The sequence below is a fragment of the Neovison vison genome, chromosome X (assembly GCF_020171115.1).
Source record: "Neovison vison isolate M4711 chromosome X, ASM_NN_V1, whole genome shotgun sequence".
Lineage (NCBI taxonomy): Eukaryota > Metazoa > Chordata > Mammalia > Carnivora > Mustelidae > Neogale > Neogale vison.
The window spans coordinates 121,469,827-121,490,766 of NC_058105.1; the positions used below are offsets into that span (position 1 = coordinate 121,469,827).

Below are 20,940 nucleotides of genomic sequence, written 5' to 3' on the forward strand. Positions count from 1 at the left end.
TCGGCGCGCCACACGCGTCCGCGGAGATACAGGGGCCAGAGCCGCGCCGCGACACCGGAGCCGCGCCCCCTCCCTTGGCCCACCACCTTCCTCCAGCCCTGCCCTCCGCTCCGCCCCAGAAGGCGGAGCCTCATGTCACGTCTGTCTCCCACGTGGCGCAGAACGCGGAGCGGACGTGGCGTCAGCAGCGCCGTGCGCGGACTTCCGGCGCTCGCGTCACGTGATCCGCGCCGGAAGTGCATTTTTTGGTCTCCCGGGCAACAGCCCCTCCCTCTCGCGCCCCTTCTGTCTCCTCACAGGAAGTAGGTCCCTGCTCGCCCACCGCCCGAGATCCGCGAGCTACGAGCCCACGAGGTGACTCCGGGGACGGCTGGGTTTCCTTTGGGGAGTGAGGGAGGAGCATGGAGGCACCGAAGCCTGGCTTCCTCAGATGCCGGGAGAGCCGAGGACTTGCCTGTCACGTTGTCGTAATTAGCCTCATCTCGCGGGGCCCGTGAGATTCCTGAATTATTGCTGGTTAATTGTGACAGGGGACTGGTTCCACAGACTCTCAGCCGCCGTGCTTCGCAATCGGCGGATGGCTTTTGTGGCTCGGGGGCCCATCGCAGACCAGTTAAATTCGAATCTGTAGAAGTGGGACCCAGGCATCGGTATTTTGATGAAACTCCCCCCCCCCCACGTGATTCTGAGGTGCTGAGTAACACTGTGTTAAGCTAAGCCTGTAAAGTGAATTCGGGCTCTGGCCGTACAGCCCGGTATCTGCACAGAACGTCGCCCAGGGCAGCCTCATCCTTGGAGGGATGTCTGGAATATCGGCCCATCTACTCAAAACTTAGGGTTTTCCCCCTACACACACACTTCGACCTCTGTGGGAGGTCAGAATTTGGTGGAAGTTACCTAGGGAACGTATGGCCACTGTGGTCTTTTATGCGCCTTACCCGTGGAGGTGGAAAAGGTCTTTGCCCACTTCTCTTCCTCAGTAATTAAGTGGACTTGAACTAGAGACCAGCGAAGTACCTTTTAGCAGTGAAATCCTGAGAGTTCCTTAGTACAGATCAGATGGTTCTGAACAATTTTATCTTTATCAGGAGTGATTTTTAAAGCTGTTTCATAGGCTAGGTAGGTTCTGTATCGGGCTATTTTGTGCCAGAAGTCAGGACATTACTAGAAACTCTAGACTAAAGATTAATAACACTTCTGGGGTTGTTTACTCTCAGAGTTTCCATGAATTGTGGGGTGGAGATAACATTTACAAATACAGCTTATAAATACAGTTTGTAACTGACCCCTTTGGGATGACAATGCCAAGAGCTGCCCTATATTTTTAAAGATCGTTGGGTAGTGACTTGGGTTGGTGTTAACTGAAGACAGGTTCACAGAAGGTGCACAGATCTCTTCTGTGTTCATTGCTGGGAAAGTATATAAACTAAAGGTCCAGGGAGAAATTTTCATTCTGAAACTGTTTTTACAGATGGTAAAGGAATATTTGGGGTTTTAGGATCCAGCATTTAAAGATGGGGTGAGAAGAGAAGGATGGGAGAATATTGAACATTAAGGCCAAAGTGGAGGCTGGAGAGATTACAAATTCGGTGCAGAATTCTTGCACCTCTTCTCTCCAATGGGAAATCCACCCATAGAACAGTTGGACACGTGAAAAGGCATAACTGTGGTTGATCAAAGATCAGATGAATTGAAAATAGTTTTAAAGACATACTAATGTATTTAAACGTCTGCTTCCTGAAAAGATTTGTGGCTTTACTGGTTACTTGAGTGACTAGCTACTTAGTTTACTTAGGGAGGGTGGAAGGAAGAGAGACTGTTATCAGGAAACAGCAATCTCAGCAGCATCCAAAGGCAAGAAAATACAGCCGTGGTTTTTATGCTGGAAGGAAAATAGGAAATTTAAAAGAAATAGATTACAGAATCAACGCCTACAAGTAATTGATTAAATGAGTGGGACATAGTGCTGTATCAATTCAGGAAACACAGCGATCAAATGGAATTACCATGTATGTGTTTGTAGAAGTAAACTTGAAATAAAACCTCTGAAATCTGCTGGTGGGCTTAACCACTTTAAACTCATCATGGCTTTTGCTGATAGGCTCTGAACTTGCACCACCTGCCTGTTCAACCCTTGGTCCTTTACAGTCACACCAGCTTTTGCTTTGTGAGGGATACACTTGGAGTGAAGTGAACTTACCTGTTTCCTCTTTTGAGTTGTATTGCTAGTATGCCCTTGCTTATCCCAGTTTTCACCTCTTCCATTGCCCATTGTGTTCATGATCAGAGGGTCACTTTGTCTTTGAGTGGCCTCACATTTCACTTAAGATCTTGACATTAGGCACCTGGGGATTTGGTGAACTTGCAAATAGATCTGCTCACAAATCCATCACGCTGCTGACAAATTAAACAGCAACGTTCTGGGGGGGGGGAAGGTTATTTGTATTTTTTTTTTCCTTTAAAGAACACTTAACCACATCCTTTCAGTCTTTCTCCTTCCCCATGCTGGGCCTTCCTTTGTGACATTACTTCTAACTGCAACATCCACAAGAGAGTAAATTGGGGTTTGGGGTTGAAGGAATGAAAAGGAAATAAAATTTTTTTGGCTCCCTCGCCCATCAGTTTTAACAGTGGTTGTTATAGACAGAGAGGTGCAGGCTCTCTGAACTGGATATTATGTGCCCTTGTGGGAGGCTCGTGTCTGGCCATAAGACAGAGCCTGGACTCCTGAGGGGGGGGAAGACATTCAGTCTTGAGCCATCTTTGTTGTCCACATTACCCGGCAGGGGGCAGGGACTATTCTAAGCCACAGGAGGGAGTCCCTGAGGGCATCAGGCCACTGGGGGTGGCAGGAAGCAATGCTGTCAGAAAACCTTTTTATTATTTTAGTTCAGGAAGTTACTACTGGTGTATGCATTCTTAGAAGACGTCTTCTCTGATAGGATTATTACTACAAATACAGAAATGCCTTAGAACCACAAATGACTCAGTTCATGTAATTTCCATTTCTCATTGTACCTTCATTTATTTTGAGCAATTTCCAGCAGACCCCCTTCTACCCTGAAACATACACCGAAGGCTACATTAGATCCTCTAAATTACATGTTTGGTTCAGAGAACCAAATCACTGGGAGCCTTCCTGGAAAGGTTTGACCTTAGGGACTTTAGCCAGCATAACTTAATGACTGACTTTCAGTGTGTTCCTATGCAAAAAACAAAAGCAGGTGAGTTTTTATGTATTTAATTTTCAGAATTCTACTGCAAAAGGAGGATAGAGAGGAAAATCCAGTTGCAGAGTACACATCATTATTTGAGGGGAATTTCTGTTTTTATTTTATTTATTGGTTGCAATGACACATCCTAGATCCTATATTTGTAGGAATGGAAATACACAGTAAAAAGAATATGTACACTGTCACTACCTTTCAACAAAGCCACATTACTTGTGGAATTTTTTTAATAACTTGATGGAAATAGTTGGATTTTTTCCATTAAAAACAACAAAGTTCTTGTCTGTTACTCCTCATGTATATTTATGCATTTAAAAATACATCTCTAGGATAAGCAGATTCATTGAAGAATGCTCGTGCTTTTTTAAAAAGGCTATATGGGAAAATACATGGTTTAAGACCCGGGGCACTGTCTTGCCAGTGGGCCCCGAGCCTCGGCAGTGTTTCATGAATGACCTCAGCGCTGTTTTTTTCCTTCCTCCTCTGGTGGTTGAGGACAATGAATTTGGTCTCTGTGCTCGCCCGGGCTCAGCTGGGTAGTGACTATTATGCCTTTGTGCTCCCTGGGGAGGGCTGCCGGTTTGGTGGTACTGTGGATCCCGGCCTGCCCTGACATTGCCATTCTCTTTTCTTTCAGCTCCACCATCCCATTAGGAGGAAAGCTGCTGTTCAGTCCATGAAGACGTGTGCCGCAGGAGTAGGAGACACTCCCAAAGAGGTGGCGAATGAAAGATAAAATCAAAGACCTTTGAAAGGCATCTAAATCTGCTGTGACCATAAGCTTGCTTCTCTTTGAACTGGTGGCTGAAAGTGTTGCTTTAATGTCTAGAATTAGTTTCATGTTGGCTTTTCAGAAGCCCAGGCTTTTTTTTTTTTTTTTAAGGTCCTTAAGTTCTCCATGTAGAAAGAGTAGCCGGTTTGAAAAAGTTAACAGGACCCATTCTTAGAGGAGGTGATCGCCTTTCCTTAGGAGCTAACTGATGCATCTAGCAGGAAGGGATATGGAAGAGAGTCCGGGAGCTCTCTCCTGCTTCCTGTCCTTGTGGGGTTGCTGTCCATGGCAACTAGTAGGGCCTCCATCAGAAATCATGGCACTACATGTGCATTATAAGCCCAGTTGATTTCAGGAGTTTGGTGGGTTTTTTTTAATTAAGTCTTTAAATATCTCTGTAGATGTTGAAGAAATGGTCCAGCTTCCTTATTTAGTTATTAAGACGGTTCTTTTGTCCCAGATACTAGGAACTGGTCACCAGGATTCCTGGTGGTCATCATCACCGTTGTCTAGCTTCCACTAGGCTTACTCCAAGCATAATCATTTATGAGACGAGAGAGAATCACAAAGTTCCTCCACGGATGGCCAAGTGGGGATTGAGCAGCGATGAGAGTCGCCTGCGTACTGACCGCGCGGTCTGTGCGGCCGAATGATGTATACACGTGAAGCTGGGCCTGGCAGAGGACGGCCCGCGGCTTATTTTCGTTCCTACCTGGGAGCTAAGAATGGTGTTTCCATTGCCAAAGGGTTGTTTTTGAATTTATTTATTTTTAAATTTATTTCTTTGTAAAGATTTTATCTATTTGAGAGAGAAAGAGCACGAACTGGTGGACTGACGGGCAGAGAGTGAGGGAGAAGCAGACTCCCCACTGAGCAGGGAGCCTGATGCGGGGCTCGAGCCCAGGTCCCCGAGATCATGACATCAGCCGAAGGCAGACATTTAACCAAGTGGGCCACCCAGGCATCCCGGGTTGTTTTTAAATTTTAAAAAAAAAAAAGAGGGGCGCCTGGGTGGCTCAGTGGTTTAAGCCTCTGCCTTCGGCTCAGGTCATGGTCTCGGGGTCCTGGGATCGGGCCCCGCGTCGGGCTCTCTGCTCAGCGGAGAGCCTGCATAGCCCCTCTCTCTCTGCCTGCCTCTCTGCCTACTTGTGATCTCTGTCTATCAAATAAATAGATAAAAATCTAAAAAAGAAAAAAAGAATATGACTCTGAGTGTGTGACAGAGACTATATGTGGCCTACAAGCCCCAAATACTTACTATTTGGCCTTTTACACAAAAATTTTCCTGGTATAAAATACCAGGAGTAATGCTGGAAAAAGCAAACCAGTAATTATAAAGCTGCATGCAAACCGCTACTCCTTTAGACATATTTTTCTAGATCTTTCATTTCCTTTCTGAGAATTTGCTTAATTTGTCATTCATTCTCAGGAACTACTTTCAACTAAATATCTGTAGGATTTTAGGAATCTTAAAATACTTACAATGTAAAACTCTATGATAGGTTTTGGAATTTGGGGAGGGGGATTAATAGAGGCAGGGATAAATGAACATATGCAACACATAGCTCCCGGCTCTTAACTTGCCGGAGGCTGGTGGCGGATTTGCTCAGAAGTGTCCCAGCAGCCAAAACAGGAAGCACTCTCAGAATAAAATCGATGTCAGAGATGCCTGTATTCCATCATTAAGACAAACTCAGCTTTCTGTAACAGCCTGCGTCTTGAAAACGTCCATGCCTTAGCTGACTAGTTGGTCTGCTTCATAGGTCGCGGGCACACCAGGCTGAATCCGAGCTGCTTGTGCTCCAATCCCTGGAACCGGCTTTCTTCAGCCCACTGTCCTGGCTTCCTTCTCGCAGCCGTGTGTGATCTCTGAGACCGTGTAACATGGTGCCCCTTCTAGCAAGTTATTTGTCAAATCAAAGGCATAAATAAGTAGCCTCTCCTCAAATTAGCTTTCCGTGCCCCCTCTTAATCACAGCCAATGACATCCGAGCAGCCTGGTGAACGTGATGAATTACACCAGAGCCTCTTAAACAGTCACCTACTTGATGGCGTGTGCCTACACTTCCAGCTCTGCAAAGTGCAACCTCTCCTAAGCCATCTTGTACGTTTTCAGAATTCTGGTACAAAGACTTTTAAAGCCAGGCTGGATTTTTCCAATTATAAATAAAAGCAGGATTTCCCAAGGTCTGCAGTAGTGTTCGGTGACGATAAAGTTTATGGCATCTTTGAGGCTGAAGCCAGACCTTCCCAGTTCGGGATAATTAATATTTACATTGATCTGGTTCTAAGTACATTTTACGAGACATTGAAGTCTGGATTCAGAACTCTTAATTTCCAGAAGACACACAGATGCCCTGTAGACTTTTCAAATTCAATTCGTGTGCTACTTGTTAATCTCTAAAACAAATTTGATTAAGACACACATTAAAGTTCACTTTAATGGCATTATGTGCTACAGGCTCTTAGAAAAATGCTCAGATTTCAGTGATAAAGATATGAAACCGGTCTGGAATGAATTAGCCACTTGTAGGCCGCACCCTACAGTTTAGCGCTCAAGTATGTACTGATGTCTACCGTAATTTCGTTTGTGTAGTGTTACTTCTCTGGGTGGTTAACCCCTTAATTGTATTGACTTTTGTTTTTCTTCAGTAGCTTGTAAAGCACATAAGCAGTTAGCCAGGTTTTCAGATAATTGCTCACATTGTAAACCTTTAAATTGTAGTTTTATAAGTATTGTGAACTTAATTTACACTTATATTTTCACTGCGTGGATTAGCTTTTTCCAGTTCACACTCACTGCATGTGTGTATTGTTGAATTTAGAACAGGGAATAAGAAGTGTGGGCTGTGTTTAAGATATATTTACAGAAGATCAGGTCAGCCCTCTTAGAAATAGCCTGTTGGAAAGCCTATGGTATTTCAAAAGAAAGTAAATGGTTCTTTTCAGGCTAAATCTTAAAAGATGTGATCAATTTAACAGCTCAGTTTTCCACATTAACCATAGCAGAACATCTGATAGAGATTACAAAATAAGTCAAGTTTATTTCTTAAGGCTTAGAGGTTTTTAAATTCTGCCCTCTCATGAAGTGGAGGAGGAAAAAACGGGCCTCCTTCCGAATCTGATTTCCCAGAGCTTCAAAATCCAAGTAGCTGTTGGCTCAGCACCACATTGTGTTCGTGGCTTCATCTCACGGATGCTTCAGTTCTCGTGCATTTTAGGATACTGCTTTTTTTTAAAAAAAGATTTTATTTATTTATTTGACAGAGATCACAAGTAGGCTGAGGGGCAGGCAGAGAGAGAGAGAGGGGAGGAAGCAGGCTCCCTGCTGAGCAGAGAGCCCGATGTGGGGCTCGATCCCAGGACCCTGGGATCATGACCTGAGCCGAAGGCAGAGGCTTTAACCCACTGAGCCACCCAGGCGCCGGATACTGCTTTTTTTAATTTTAACTTTTTTAAGTTATCCCTGCACTCAGTGTAGAGTTTGAATGCATGACCCTGAGATCAGGAGTTGTATACGCTACAGAACGAGCCAGCCAGATGCCCCAGGATATTTTGTTTAACTTTCTTTTTTTAAGTATATCCTGACATACCGTGGCATTTTAGTAGCTCTGAACTCCTGAGCAGAAAGGAGAAAAAATTGTTTTAAGTAGCTCACAGAAGATAGCGCTGCAGATTAAACTTTACCATTAGGTATCTTCTGCCACGTCAGTACATCACAAGCAGGTAGGCAGGGGCGAAAGGAGTAAACCCTGGCCGAGCAGGGCTGCTGAGCAAAGGCGTTCTGTGCAGGCGATCGGTGGAGAGTCTCCGGGGAACAGTTTCTCCTGCAATGATGCAGAGTGCCTAGGCAGGGAGAGTCATATATTATTAGTTCCTGTTCTGTATTAATATTTTTAATACAGGTACTAGCCACTAACTGTATGGTTCTTTCCAGCCTTTACTTTCAATAGGTAAACAAATATTTGAAAAATGCAGTGTCCTTTGAGCCACTTAATCATACCTAAGGGGACCCCTCCCAGGTGCCAGGGCCCTGTAGCGTATGTTGTGTGAAGCCCAGGCATGGTGTTCAGAAGAGCCAGCCTCTGAGGGGCTGCTCTGTAAACCCTGAAGTAGCCACAAGTGTCCCCCACGTGCACTGACCAGATGTTTACACTGTGCTTGTTCTTGCCTAGTTTCAGCGCCCATTTGGACTTCCACAACCAGAGATGACAGCAAAGGTAAGTTTGTTTGTTTGTTTGTTTGTTTGTTTAAACTCATGAGCAAAGGGTAAATTTTAGCTATTAGGGTCTTGGTATTCTCCTCCCGTGACGGAGAGGGCCAAAGAAACAAATATATCCAGAAGGGAAATGTAAAAGCACCAGTGGGTAGGTTGCTAGACGTCTAGCTGTGGTCCAGCTACGGAGAGTGGCCCAGACCAGCACATGTTTAGTGGGGTAGTGAGGGAGGGACCAGAGAACATTAGTCCATGTGGTTCTTGGAACTAGGCACTAGGTTCCAGTGGGTAGAGAGGCCCCAAGGTGGTTGATGTCCATATCTCTCCGTGCATCTTACCTAAAAATGATAATCATTAGCCTCTGTCTCTATTTTATTGTGGCCATAACGTTAAACAGAGTCCTGTGCGTACCTCATGCACACGCACGTCGTGTCCGTTGTGGGCACGGACCTGTCCTGCGTCCTCTTTGGCCCAGTGGGAGCGAGCTGACGTAGAGTCGGTATTTACTAGACACGCCGTAGAAACCGTGTTGTTTAGCCAATTCAGGACTTGAGGGTTCTCTTGAGGAAGGACCGTGCCGCATCTGGCTTCCACGTCCCTTTGTTCTGTAGGTGGCGTCCTGGAAAGCCGCCGAGCCTTGGTCTTTTCATCCGGTCTACGCAAGGTACTGGCGCCATTATCACCAGGCCATGGCCTGGATGCGGAGCCACCACAGCGCCTACAGGAAGGCGGTGGAATCTTACTGCAGTTGCCCGTGGGCCTTCCTTCCCGCGGCTCTTCCCCAGAGCCCTCCCACGAACAAGGCCAAGCCTCAGCCCTCTCGTGACCATCACCCGGCCTCCACGGACTCGCACTGCGTTCCTTCACCTTCTAGAAGGTCCGGGCAGCATCCAGCAGCCCGCCCCAGAGAACGCCGAGCTTGGCCTGCCGAGGAGGAGGAGGAGGAGGAAGAGACGGCGGAGTCCGAGTCGGACGGGGGTGTGGAGTGCGACCTGAGCAACATGGAGATCACAGAGGAGCTGCGCCAGTACTTCGCCCAGACCGAGAGGCACCGGGAAGAGCGACGTAAGTGTGCGCCCCGCTGCGCGCCTCCTTTCCTCTCGCCCTGCCTTCTTCCCTCCAGGTCCTTCGGAACTTCCTAACGAACCACACCCAGCCCCACCTCAGCTCTGTCAGCCCGCAGAGGTCCTTTCAGACCGGACTTTCTCTTAGCTCTAGGACAAGGCTTGTCCCGGTGGTGCCTGTGCCGGCTCCTGAGTAGCAGACCGCGGATGGGGGTGCGCGCGGCGGGGTGCCTGTGTTCCCCGCTCTACCCCCAGCCCCGCGGGGCCGTGCCACCCACTTCACAAAGGAGGCAGGTCACCTTTCAGAAGGTCCGTTGACTTACTCCATGGTACGCAGCTGGTAACGCGCTGTTGGGGTTCAAATCGAGGTCTGACTGACGCCCAGTTCCTGTGCTGCTTCCTCTAGCACAAACTTAGGGATTAGGTTTTGTCCCTGAGACTGCTACGTTTTTTTAAAATACTGCTGTCACCTCACGCCTACACGGCTCTGAGACTTCCCTTGCTAGCGAGCTACCAGGCCTTGGTTTTTAAGCGGCATCAGAGCAGAGGTCAGTGTGAACCTGAACAGCCACAAAATGTCTGGGACTCAAACCTTTCTGGTCCGACCCCGCATCGAAGCAGTCTGCTGTTAAGGTTATAGAAACATGATAATGCCTTTCCCTCTTCCATGGCAAAGCAGGAATTTCCCTTTTTTTATTTTTTTTTTTTAAATAATTTCTCACCAAGTTCCTACAAAGAACTAGAACTATGAAAATTCACCAGACTGTTTACATTTGAAGTGTCTCCGACAGACACACAAATGCTTCTCTCCTTATAACCAGTATCTAGTCTCAATATTGTTTTCATTGAGTTCTAATTATATGATACTTACTTAGAATGTTTTTAATAAATAGAAAGAAACAAGATAAACAGAAACATGGAAGTCTGGGGATGGCCAAGGTGGGGCTCCATCTTTGATTGATCTGTGTTTTCCTGATGATGGGCTGATCGATCCCCGCAGGGCGCCAGGAACTGAGAGGTGGGCTTTGTATAAGGTATCGTGCCTGTTAGTGTCTGAAAAGTATACAGTGACGAAGGAGAGGAGGGGTTCCAGCATGGCCACGTTCGGCTGGAATGCCGGTTTTTCATAGCTTTGGGAAAAATACGATGGATGTGGGGTTTCTTTCTTTTGTCCTTACCAGACGGTAGAATAACGTGTTTCCCTCCACAGATTGATACGTACATGATAGCAGTTCTAATTAGGGACGGAAGCAAACCCCAGGCCTCCTAAAGGCCATTTGGAATTATCTGCTCATTTAAGATAAACTTGACACATAGCTATTCAATAAAAAATAGATGTGATGATAATGAAAATAGAGTAACGAAGTGTGCCTTCCTGACGTCAGCAGTTCAGTTACAGATACGGCTAAGAACCATTCTTCCTCTTGCCTTGGTCAGGTAGAATTCTAGGTAAATTTTTTTTAAAAAATCATAAAAATTACCTGCTAAGTTGTGCCTGACACTTAATACTGTTTTTGAATGAGTGAATGATTTTGGTATTAATTATGAGGCTTAAATCAGGGTTTTCAAGTATCCCATAAAGTGCTAAGCTTGCTGTGCTTTTGCGGGACATTTTACAAAGTGAGTTAGGCTTTGATGAACTTCGTATCTGGTTTTATATTATTCCCATATCCGCTGAGTTGACCCCAAGGCTCCAGATTGCACTGTTGTCATCACTGCAGTGGGTTGAATTTTGTTCCCTAAAAAAAAGATCTGTTGGAATCCTAACCTCCCCCACTCCAGCCGCAGGATGTGACCTCATGTGGACATAGAGTCCCTATGGAGGTAAGCAAGTTAACATGAGATCCTTAGGGTGGGCCCTGATCCGGTACGACTAGAGACTGGACTTCTGCCGCTGGAAGCTAACAGAGAGGCCTGGACCAGATCTTCCCTAGCGCCATCCGAAGGGGCACGGCCCTTGCTGCCCATGCCTCGACCTCAGACTTCTGGCCTCCACACCCGTGAGATGAGAAATTTCTGTTGTGCTAAGCCACCCAGTTTGTGGTGCTTTGTTACAGCAGCCCTAGGAAACTAATGCGGTCCCCCTGTGAGAATTTTCTTTGTCCCAACACGCAGTCTGCGAGGGGGACATGAATTGAACCGCACAGGTCTTCCCATCCCTTTGGAGAAACTGTTACGTACTTGTTTTACCGTGATGTAGACAGCAGACCGATAAAAAAGGGAAGTTTGTGAAAACCCATACAGCCTTCATCTTCAACCTCGTTCTGCCATGGGAACGTTACTATTAACAGCATGATACTGAGCGAGCTGTGGCGGCAGCGCTCACGTTAGAGTCCCCCCCACCCCCGCCACTCATCAGCCGGAGGCTCTTAGCCTGTGGGTCACCTATCCTGGTCAGACTGTGCCTCAGTCACCTGACCTGTGAAAGGGGATCCTAATCAGTAGAGGTAATTACGAAGATTCAGTGAGCTAATAACGATAAGTGACCGAACCATGCTTGGCACGAAGTCCGTGCCCAGGAAAGCGCAGTTAGGGGTAGCTGCTGATGACTCGTCCTTCAGTGTGTGTCATGAACCAAATACGGATTTTACTCCGATGCTGTGTCAGTTAGCGCTTGACTGGGAGTCTGCATATTTTTAGTAAAGGTGCTCTGTGGCTTCAAAACAAAGTCATTTCTGCTCTGCACTTTCTAAATCCTTAAATCGACTTTGAGTCGTGAAAAAGGAAAAGAATTAAAGTTTCGGTGTCGATGCTATTTAGTCATTAACATAGTTTCATCAAAGTAGTCATTAACACAACTTTTAGTCCATTTCAAGGACAGTCTTGCCTGATGTAACAATATAGGAAAATGCACGGAAAAACGAACCCACCTCCATATTACTAATAACAGCACCAAACACTTCGAGCTTCTGTTTCTTCGTGCTTTGTGAATGTGTAGTTGTAGCATAATTGAAAACTGCTTGTCTTAGGGTCTCCGCGATGCCTTTGTGTCCTGCGGTCTGCCCTGGAACTATTACCAGGTCTTTGGGAGAAGAGGAGATGGTCTGGCAAGGGCGAGAACATGCTGTGGGGTCAGAGTCTTATCTGACTAGTAAAGACTTAGAAGCTCCCGGGGCCTGACCCTGTACCACCAAAAACAATGGGCATTGTTTTTTTCACCAGCACTTTCCGTGGCACGTAGGGTGAATACTGCCCCGGTGAATACTGCCCCGTGCTGTTCCCTCGAGCAATGCTGAGGGATGGAACTCAGATGTAAGCGCTGTGAGTGTCCGAGGTGCTTTCCGTCCGACCCATTACCTTCACTAGAAGTGTTCATGGACGTTTCGCTACATACACAGTTGGGATATATTTTAGGAGTGATTAGGGACCTGAGTAGTGTGACTACTTAGTTGAAAGTTGCTTTGTTTTGCTCTTTGAACCACTAGAAGCTACTTACTCAATAAAGGCAAATTCAGCTTCGAATAGAGATCATCTAGAGAACACAGAATTTTATGAAATGTATCACTAGCAGGGGAAAACATAGCTAAATTTAATTCTATTTTTCGGTATTACTTCCACAGGAGTCTATATGTTACATAATTCATCATCATCGGAGTCTTATTTAATGTTTTCCTAGAATAAAATCCTTCATACTGGACAGCATGTTCTTGTTTATGATTACTGCTCTTCCAGATAATCTCTAACATATTTTAGTGATTAAAAAAAAACTAAGTAAGAAAATAAAGAACTCTTTCTGTGTGGTGGGAACAGACGTGCTTTTGATTATGTTCTATGTCATTTCCTAATGAGATACTTCCGTTATTCAAAACTTCACTGGTAACATTACTTATGGGAAAGTAGACAGTTGCGGAGTTTTAAAGGTCAGCTATGTTTTCAATTATTTCTTAAGAAAAATGTTTATTGTTAAGAAAAGTACCATGTTTTAGTCATAAATAACCATCAGTAGAGACTGCAAGGATATGGTCCTAATACTTAGAAGGGAGATGAGTGAAAGTTATCATTCCCAGTGCAGAAAGCCTCTGGAACAAACCCCACCACCGTTGTCTCAGGCTTGAGCCAATCAGATATTATCCTCTGCGTTTTGGGGATAACCTTTGGGTCAAAACAGAGACATATTCACAAAGAGCTTAAACCTAGTTGGGAAGAGGAGACAAAGTCAAGTTAAAATTGATACCTAGGGGCACCTGAGTGGCTCAGTGGGTTAAGCCTCTGCCTTCGGCTCAGGTCATGATCTCAGAGTCCTGGGATCGAGCCCCGCATCGGGCTCCTTGCTTGGCGGGAAGCCTGCTTTTCCCTCTCCCTCTGCTATTCTCCCCCGCTTGTGCTCTCTCTGTATCAAATAAATAAAATCTTTAAAAAAATAAAATAAAACCTGATAGCTGGAAGAGCCATCTGTGGCCTGGTCCGTGTGTACCTTTGCAATGACGAGTGGAGTCTGTGAACTCAGCCATGAGAGAAATTTCACGGTGTAGTGGTGGAAAATGGAGTATGCTCTAGGCTTGAGGGATGGGGTCCATTGGGATCAAGAGAGAAAGAAAGTGGGTAAGTCCACTCCCCCCTTAGCACTCAACATGCTGTTCTTACCACAGGGCCCAGCAGTGCTTTTTATTTGTCTTTAATTTTTCTCATTTTTTAAAGATTTTATTTATTTATTTGGCAGAGAGAGATCACAAGTAGGCAGAGAGGCAGGCAGAGCGAGAAGAGGGAGGAAGCAGGCTCCCCGCCGAGCAGAGAGCCCGATGCGGGGCTCGATCCCGGGACCCTGAGATCATGACCTGAGCCGAAGGCAGAGGCTTTAACCCACTGAGCCACCCAGGCGCCCCCAGCAGTGCTTTTGGACATTAGCTGGGAGAGTTGGAAGGTTTAGACCCGTTTTCATTACCAAACCTTCCGTCAGTCCGCTGGAACCCCAGCCAGTTCGCCCGCAGTCCACCCTCTGGGGAAAACATGGAGGATATAGTGAACGGCGCGGTATTGAGTGAGCCACTGTGCCGTCCTCCTGACCGAACCCAGTTCCAACCGCGCCCGTGTCCCATCCAGTCCCGATGCTCAAGGTACGGAAAACCAGTCGGAGAGAAGATGCATATAAAAGGCTGAAGAAAAGTGGAAGGGCAGGATGGAAGTGCGCTCTTATTCTGAAAACGGTAATTATCCACTGACTTCATTTGTCAGGGGGAGAGGGACGGGAGGTGAGGACAAAGGCCCAGCAGAAACGGCTCCAGGTCTGCCGGCAAGCGCCTGTGTTCCGGGTATGTCGCTGACAAGTCAGGAGTGACAAGCCAGAAGCAAGTCTCTTGTGACATAAATCAAGTCTGTGCTTGTGCTCAGTTGTGCTAAAATCATTAATTCTGGCAACATAGCAGAGAATACAATCAGAAGGACATGCTGATCCTAGAAAAATGAGGAAAAATAACATTAAAACTCACTTGTCTTAGTGCTTTGTCTTCCAGAATGTTCTGCCTTTGGGCTGATTATCTGGAATACTGAATGAATGTTTTCCCGCTAGGTCAGGTCCTCGAAAATCTAAGTCACTCTTCGTGATTTTGTTTTCCTTTGTTAATTGTAAGTCCACATTGGTAGTAGCAACATGTAAATTGATAGATTGAGGGGGAAGACAGCAAGGTTATATATCCTGAACCCAGACAGGACCCGGTCGCGTTTGTCCTTAATATAGGATGTTCTGTTTTCTTGTTTTAACCCTATATGCATATTAACCTTTATATTAGTTTCCTAGGGCTGCAGTATCAAATGACCATAAATGGGCTCAAAACAACAGAAATTTATTCTGTTCTGGAAGCCAGAAGTCTGAAATCAAGGTGTCAGCAGGACCCATTCCCTCCAAAGGTTCTGGGACTTTGCTTCTTCCCAGCCTCTGGTGGCTCCTGGTGTTCACTGGTCTGTGGGGACATAGTTCCAGTCCTGCCTCCTTGGTTACCTGGTTTTCCCCCCTGTGTCTCTGTGTGTCCTTTTCTGTCTCTCATAAGGACACGCTCATTGGGTTTGGGGTCCACACTCATCCAGTATGATCCCATCTTGATCCTCAATGACATCTACAAAGACCTTGTTTCTTTAAAAAAAAAAAAAAAAGGTCTATTCTGAGGTTCCATGTAGATGTGAATTGAATGTGGGGGGGACACTATTCAACCCACTCCAGCCCTGCGTTCAACCTGAAATCTAATAATACATCCCAGTTTTTATTAGAATAGCCTATAGGAGAAAAAGCACTGGGGGAACGTTGAGTCCCACAGCTGTTTTCAGCGGCTCCGTGACACGGCACCTGTTCTGTCTGAAGTGTGAGCTTCTCCTCTGCTTCAGTCCGATGATTCCCATCTGGTTGAGTCCTCACCTTGTTTTGACAGAGAGAAAAACTGCTAGTGATGGAGAAGCCTTTCCTTCATTGGGAGGAAGGAACAATAAATAGAAAACAGAATACGTGATGCCTTCGAACGAGTATATTCTGTTCTGAAGTTTGCTTGTCCCCTAAGTCGGTATAAGCTGAAGTACTTCCAGAAGCTAGCGGCAGCTTCCCATGTCCAGCCCGTCTGAGCGCATTTGGTTTTAAGTTGACCGCTTTTCAAATTTGTAGTCTAGCCATAGGACTTTTTTTATAATTGTTTAAGTAAGTAGAGGCACGGTGACTCAGAAGTAAAGGAACAAGATCAGACCCCATCTCACTGGTGCCCCCGTCTCCCTCAGCCTCTCTGCCGTGGAGGCTTCTGAGGAACCCTCTGGAGGGGAGCTCTGCCTGGCACCTTTTGAGATTTGACCATCTGTTTCTCTCTCCCTGCGTTGTCATCATTCTTCTTTAGCAGCATCTGGAAGAAACAGCCATTTACAAAAAATAACGTATGGCCTCTGTCCAGATTTTCTCCCAACAGTCATTTCCTGAGCACCTGCTTAGTGTCAGGCATTGTGTCCTCCTGGGCCTGGGGACGGCGGGGGCTGGTGAAGGTGACAGTGCCCTTTTCCCATGCATGACTTCCACAGGCGGGTTTTAGCACTGGCCAGTCAGTGCAGGGGACAGGCTCCCTGCCCTTTAGGTCTGTGTTTTAGGGCACCTACCCACCATGCTGGAAACCAGGAAAGCCCTAAGCCTGTTTCAAGGCCGGGAGAGAACAAGGGTTGAGTCTTAAACTTTCATAAGGAGACCCAGTAGGAAGGAGATACAAGAAAAGAATTGAGAACAGAGGGTTGTGTCTTTTATTCTGTTATTCTTACACGGAATGAGCTTCATAAGCTGAAACCCAGTGACGGTACCCTGTGAGCACGTGCCGGGTGTGAACCTGGAAAGCTGCACTGGCTATGTGGACTGGCGGCTGCACTTGGCTCCTTTGAACAGTGCTTCATCGACAGATGTCAGCCGCAAGAAAGCATCTCGATGTAGAATTGTTACACTGATTTCCTACCTGTAAGATAGTTTTGGTCAGAAGAGTAGCAGAACCATGGTAAATGAGCAGGAGAAGAGGGACGCCTGGGTGGCTCAGTTGGTTAAGCAGCTGCCTTCAGCTCAGGTCATGATCCCAGCGTCCTGGGATCGAGTCCCACATCAGGCTCCTTGCTCGGCAGGGAGCCTGCTTCTCCCTCTGCCTCTGCCTGCCATTCTGTCTGCCTGTGCTCACTCTCTCTGATAAATAAATAAAATCTTTAAAAAAAAAAAAAAATGAGCAGGAGAAGAGAAAGAAAGATGTGAAAGGAAGAAGGTTAAATTCACGTATCCTGGCGGCAGAGAGCAACACTTGGTAAGATAGTGTGGATCCGGTGTTTATTCAGACTTGGAAATGTGAAGCCTCAGACTCACACAGGAAGTTGAACATCTGCTGTGTCACTAGATCTGTCGGTGAGGCTGATTATAGTCTTGGGACAAATGTGAAAGTAAAAGGACTGCGGTCTGGGAACCTCTGTCCTCTAGATGCACAGGCCCTGGGCCCCCCGCAGGCCTCTCCCCACCCCCCACCACGGGATTGTTTCCTCCTGGCCCAGGAGGAAACGGGTCCGAGGGCTGGTAACAGCCCAAGGGCTCCCATAGGTGGCAGAGGGAACAGCTGTCCCTGGCTAATGTGGAAAGGTCCCGCTTTCAGAGGAGTGGTCTTTGGAGGGTGGGGATATACAATGTAAACACCCATGGGAACGGAACAGCTTACATCCTAAAGGTTCAGACTGGCAAGAAGACCAAAACCGAGAAACAAGTGGTTACTGACCTCCCATTCGTTTGCACATTACGCCAGTGCTTTGGTTCAGTTCGGCATTTCACAGCAAGTCAGCCACATCTCTCGTTTGTGGGTAAGGGAGCAGTTACATTGCGCTTACCTGCTTGGCAGTCATTTGGCCTACCTATCTGTAGGTGACCTCCTGCAGTTAGAAAGAAGCTGCGGATGTGCTCACTCAGAAGTGGCCGCCCACGTTTTTCGTGTTCCCGGGGGTCCAAAGCTCCTTCCCTCCAACTCCACGGGGACACGTGCGAATGACAGACTTAGGAGCGTGACTGCCTCGCCACAGGCATACCTCGCTGCTCGCTTTAGGGTTCACAAGGAAAGCGTGGTTTATGTCCTTGTTTTATCCCCTGTAATGATCTTCACTCCTTCCTCTGTAACAGCAGCAGCTACAGATGGGTACGTCGTGTGCATTCTAGTCCGTCTCTCTGGTCCCGACAGTGGCCTACACAAACCTGTCAGCTGGCTAAATTTTACCTTATGCAGGGATATGTTGTTTCCGTATACATAAGAATAGAAGTTCTGATCCTGGGACTTGTTTTAGGAAAACGTGTACAGGGGAGAATACACTGGATTTCTTGCTTTACAAGAATCCATTTATATCAGTAGGACTAAAATCACATGGCTCTGTCACTTGAAATTTAGCCTAAGCTGAGCTGTGAAGCTCTTCCTTCCATTGGCAGAATTAGCCTGGCTCGGCCCTGTCTGCTTGGGTAAGTGTCGTATTCTGTGACTCCGTTTCCTCTCGTGCGCCGTGCCTCCGTGTAGAAGGACCAGGGATCATCGCTGGGATCCCCTAGTACCAGCGCTTGCTCTGCTCCAGATCACTTAAAACCAGTACCTCGAACGCGGGGCTGATTTTTTCTCCCAGCACCTCATTTGTGGGCTGAACTACTACTTCTTGCAACCCGGGACTTGGTAGGAAGCGTTTCGTTTCCCTGCTGGCCTGGCACAGTGTGTGCATCGAGGCGAGCTCCGCCAGCCCTTCCAGAGGCGCGGCTTGTGGGTGGCTAGGCCGCGCACACGGAAGAGGGAGAGCGTATTCGGGGCTCAGTGCGCAGGTTCGACGGTGCTGGGTAACATGTTTCTGGCAGGGGCGCCTCCCGGATGAGCCAGCGGTGCATTTCCTAGGCATGCGGGCAGTGGTGTGCGGGTATCTGGGCGGGCGCCGCCGGCCCGACCCGGCCAGGCAGCCGGCCGCCGCAGCCCGGGCTCACCGCCGTGTCGGTTCGTTCTCAGGGCGGCAGCAGCAGCTGGATGCCCAGCGCCTGGACGACTACGTGAACGCCGACCACGACCTGTACTACAGCACCCACCGCTCGGTGCACCCCCCGTCCGAGAGGCCCGGCGAGCGGCGCCAGGCCGAGATGAAGCGCTTGTATGGGGACAGCGCCGCGAAGATCCAGGCCATGGAGGCCGCCGTGCAGCTGAGCTTCGACAAGCACTGTGACAGGAAGCAGCCCAAGTACTGGCCGGTCATCCCGCTCAAGTTCTGAGCCCGGGGCGCCGCGTACCCAGCCATCACCCCCTTCCTTTTGGATTCACTGAATCTCTCCTGTGCATCTTCTCAGGGAAATTTCTCTTATACTGAGAAATCAGCATGTCACCAAAGTCCCAGGGGGCCTGTCTCAGGGCTGGATGTAACACATTGGCCACTTGAAGTCAGCAAGATGTGTGCTGTTGCCAACGTGAAAGATTTTCTGTTGATCCAAAATGATAATTTCATGTATATCGTGCTTTCATGTATATCACTGATACTCTCCAGTTCATTAAAGTCCTTACTTAAAGACACCGCCTAGTTTTTTTGGCCTTTTTCTATTTTCTTCTGTCCTGTCTTAAACCCACCTGAACTTAAGCACACGTGCCTTAAATGAGTCAGATGTCCTCTCCCACTCAAACTCCTTTAGTCCCCGCTGAAAGTGACCCCGTGAGACAGACCCCACTTCTCTCCACTGCAGAGGTCAGCGTGCGTGTTCTGTAAAGGAGCAAAGAGTGAGTATTTCCAGCTTTGCAGGCCACACAGCCTTTGTTGCAACCACTCTGTTCTGCCCCTGCCGCCTGAACGAAGCTCTGGATGGTAAGTAAACAAATGGGCATGGGTGCGTTCTGACAAAACTTTATTTGTAAAAACAGGCCTCGGGCCAGATTTCGCCTATGGGCAGTAGTTTGCGAACCGGCTGCTCTAATGGAATGAGAAGAACTGTCTTGACATTCTCCCCGTTATCTCATTATCTCTACAGAGCTTGAATGTCGCTCGGAATTGAGAGCAAAGAACAGTCATTCCCAAATCTGCTCACCTTTGCAGTATCCTCTGTCGTAGAGAAAGTATAATTGAGCTTTTACTGTGTATAGCGGATGTTGCTTTGAGAAGAGAATGCATTTCTGAGGATAAAAATCTAAAAATTGATGGAACAGTCCATTTATAAAAGCCAGCTGCCTTTTAAATAAGTTATTACAGTATGTTGCCAGGGTGAGCCCACGTTGACCCGAGAAGATTAGCACATCCATCAAAGGTTGGGGAAAAGATCTGAGTATTGACGTGTTTCTCCCCCCGCCCTGAGACAAATGCGTTGCTTTCACCAGCCCCAGGTGCTTATTTTCCCAAGCGCTCATTGTATTCCTGGAGCTGTGATTTGTGCTTGGATGTTGCCGACAAAAATCAGAATTAACTTCCCCTGAGGTGACACATGACTAAAATTTCAAAGCCTTCGTAGCTCTCGCTTTTTTTTCTGTGAAACTCCTACAGCAAAGTAGAAAATAAGTGTGGCTCGGGCACAAATGCAAACCAAAGCCTGTAACTGCAGCCGATTCTTGGCTATTGCAGAGTGAACCATCCCCTTGACAAAGGACTCGCATTCCCTCCCCCGGAGAGACCAGGCCGCAGGTGCGGGCGGGCCAGCCGCTTGGCCTTCCTCTCCCGGGGGTATCGATGCCCCCGAGTGGGGTCCGCCTGGCAAACACAGTGCTGGCCCCGTGGGCAAGACTGAGGAAACGTTGCCCTGGCGTCCCTGCCTTCACAGATTGCCAGAGAGCCGGCAGCAGCCCTGGGCATGAAACTTCTTCCAAATAACAGAAATGTTTCCCTGTCCGCTCCTCAGATGGCGCCTTTGGCTTTTTGGGGTCTGGGGGGGGGGACCCGTGACTGATTTGTTCGTGGACTTAGCGGGTTTTTGAGTCCTTTCTGTTCCACTTAGCTAAGGCCTAGTGCCTGCCCGCGGGGAACGGGCCTGCTAGGAGGAGAGCCTGCGGGTGTGCAGGCCGCCTGCGCTCGAGCTGCAGCAGTGGGAGCGAGGACGGGAAGGGCCGGGCCCCTCCGCCTCTCGGGGCTGGGTCGTTCTTCGTTCTAAACAAAAATACATACTATGGATGCGTATACATGTCTGCAAATCAAGAACCCTGCACGGATAAGATCCATGCAGGTTCAGCATAGTGCTTGCTTCTGAGCAGG

The 20,940-nt window shown here is 47.5% G+C and overlaps 1 protein-coding gene across 1 annotated transcript; it reads left to right on the top strand.

Annotated features, from left to right (window-relative positions):
- The first annotated feature begins 244 nt into the window (after positions 1-244).
- GEMIN8 (gem nuclear organelle associated protein 8) lies at positions 245-19,283 on the top strand. The gene is made up of 5 exons (XM_044234933.1): positions 245-354; positions 3,868-3,948; positions 8,178-8,222; positions 8,830-9,283; positions 18,732-19,283. The coding sequence occupies exons 2-5, from the start codon at positions 3,907-3,909 to the stop codon at positions 18,986-18,988; spliced, it is 798 nt and encodes a 265-aa protein (XP_044090868.1). The 5' UTR covers positions 245-354; positions 3,868-3,906; the 3' UTR covers positions 18,989-19,283.
- Positions 19,284-20,940: the final 1,657 nt, after the last annotated feature.

Coding starts and splice junctions, on each gene's coding strand:
- GEMIN8 (XM_044234933.1), top strand. CDS start 3,907: ATGAAGACGTGTGCCGCAGGAGTAGGAGACACTCCCAAAGAG. Junction 3,949..8,177: donor TAGGAGACACTCCCAAAGAG/GTGGCGAATGAA, acceptor GTTCTTGCCTAG/TTTCAGCGCCCATTTGGACT. Junction 9,284..18,731: donor GAGGCACCGGGAAGAGCGAC/GTAAGTGTGCGC, acceptor GTTCGTTCTCAG/GGCGGCAGCAGCAGCTGGAT.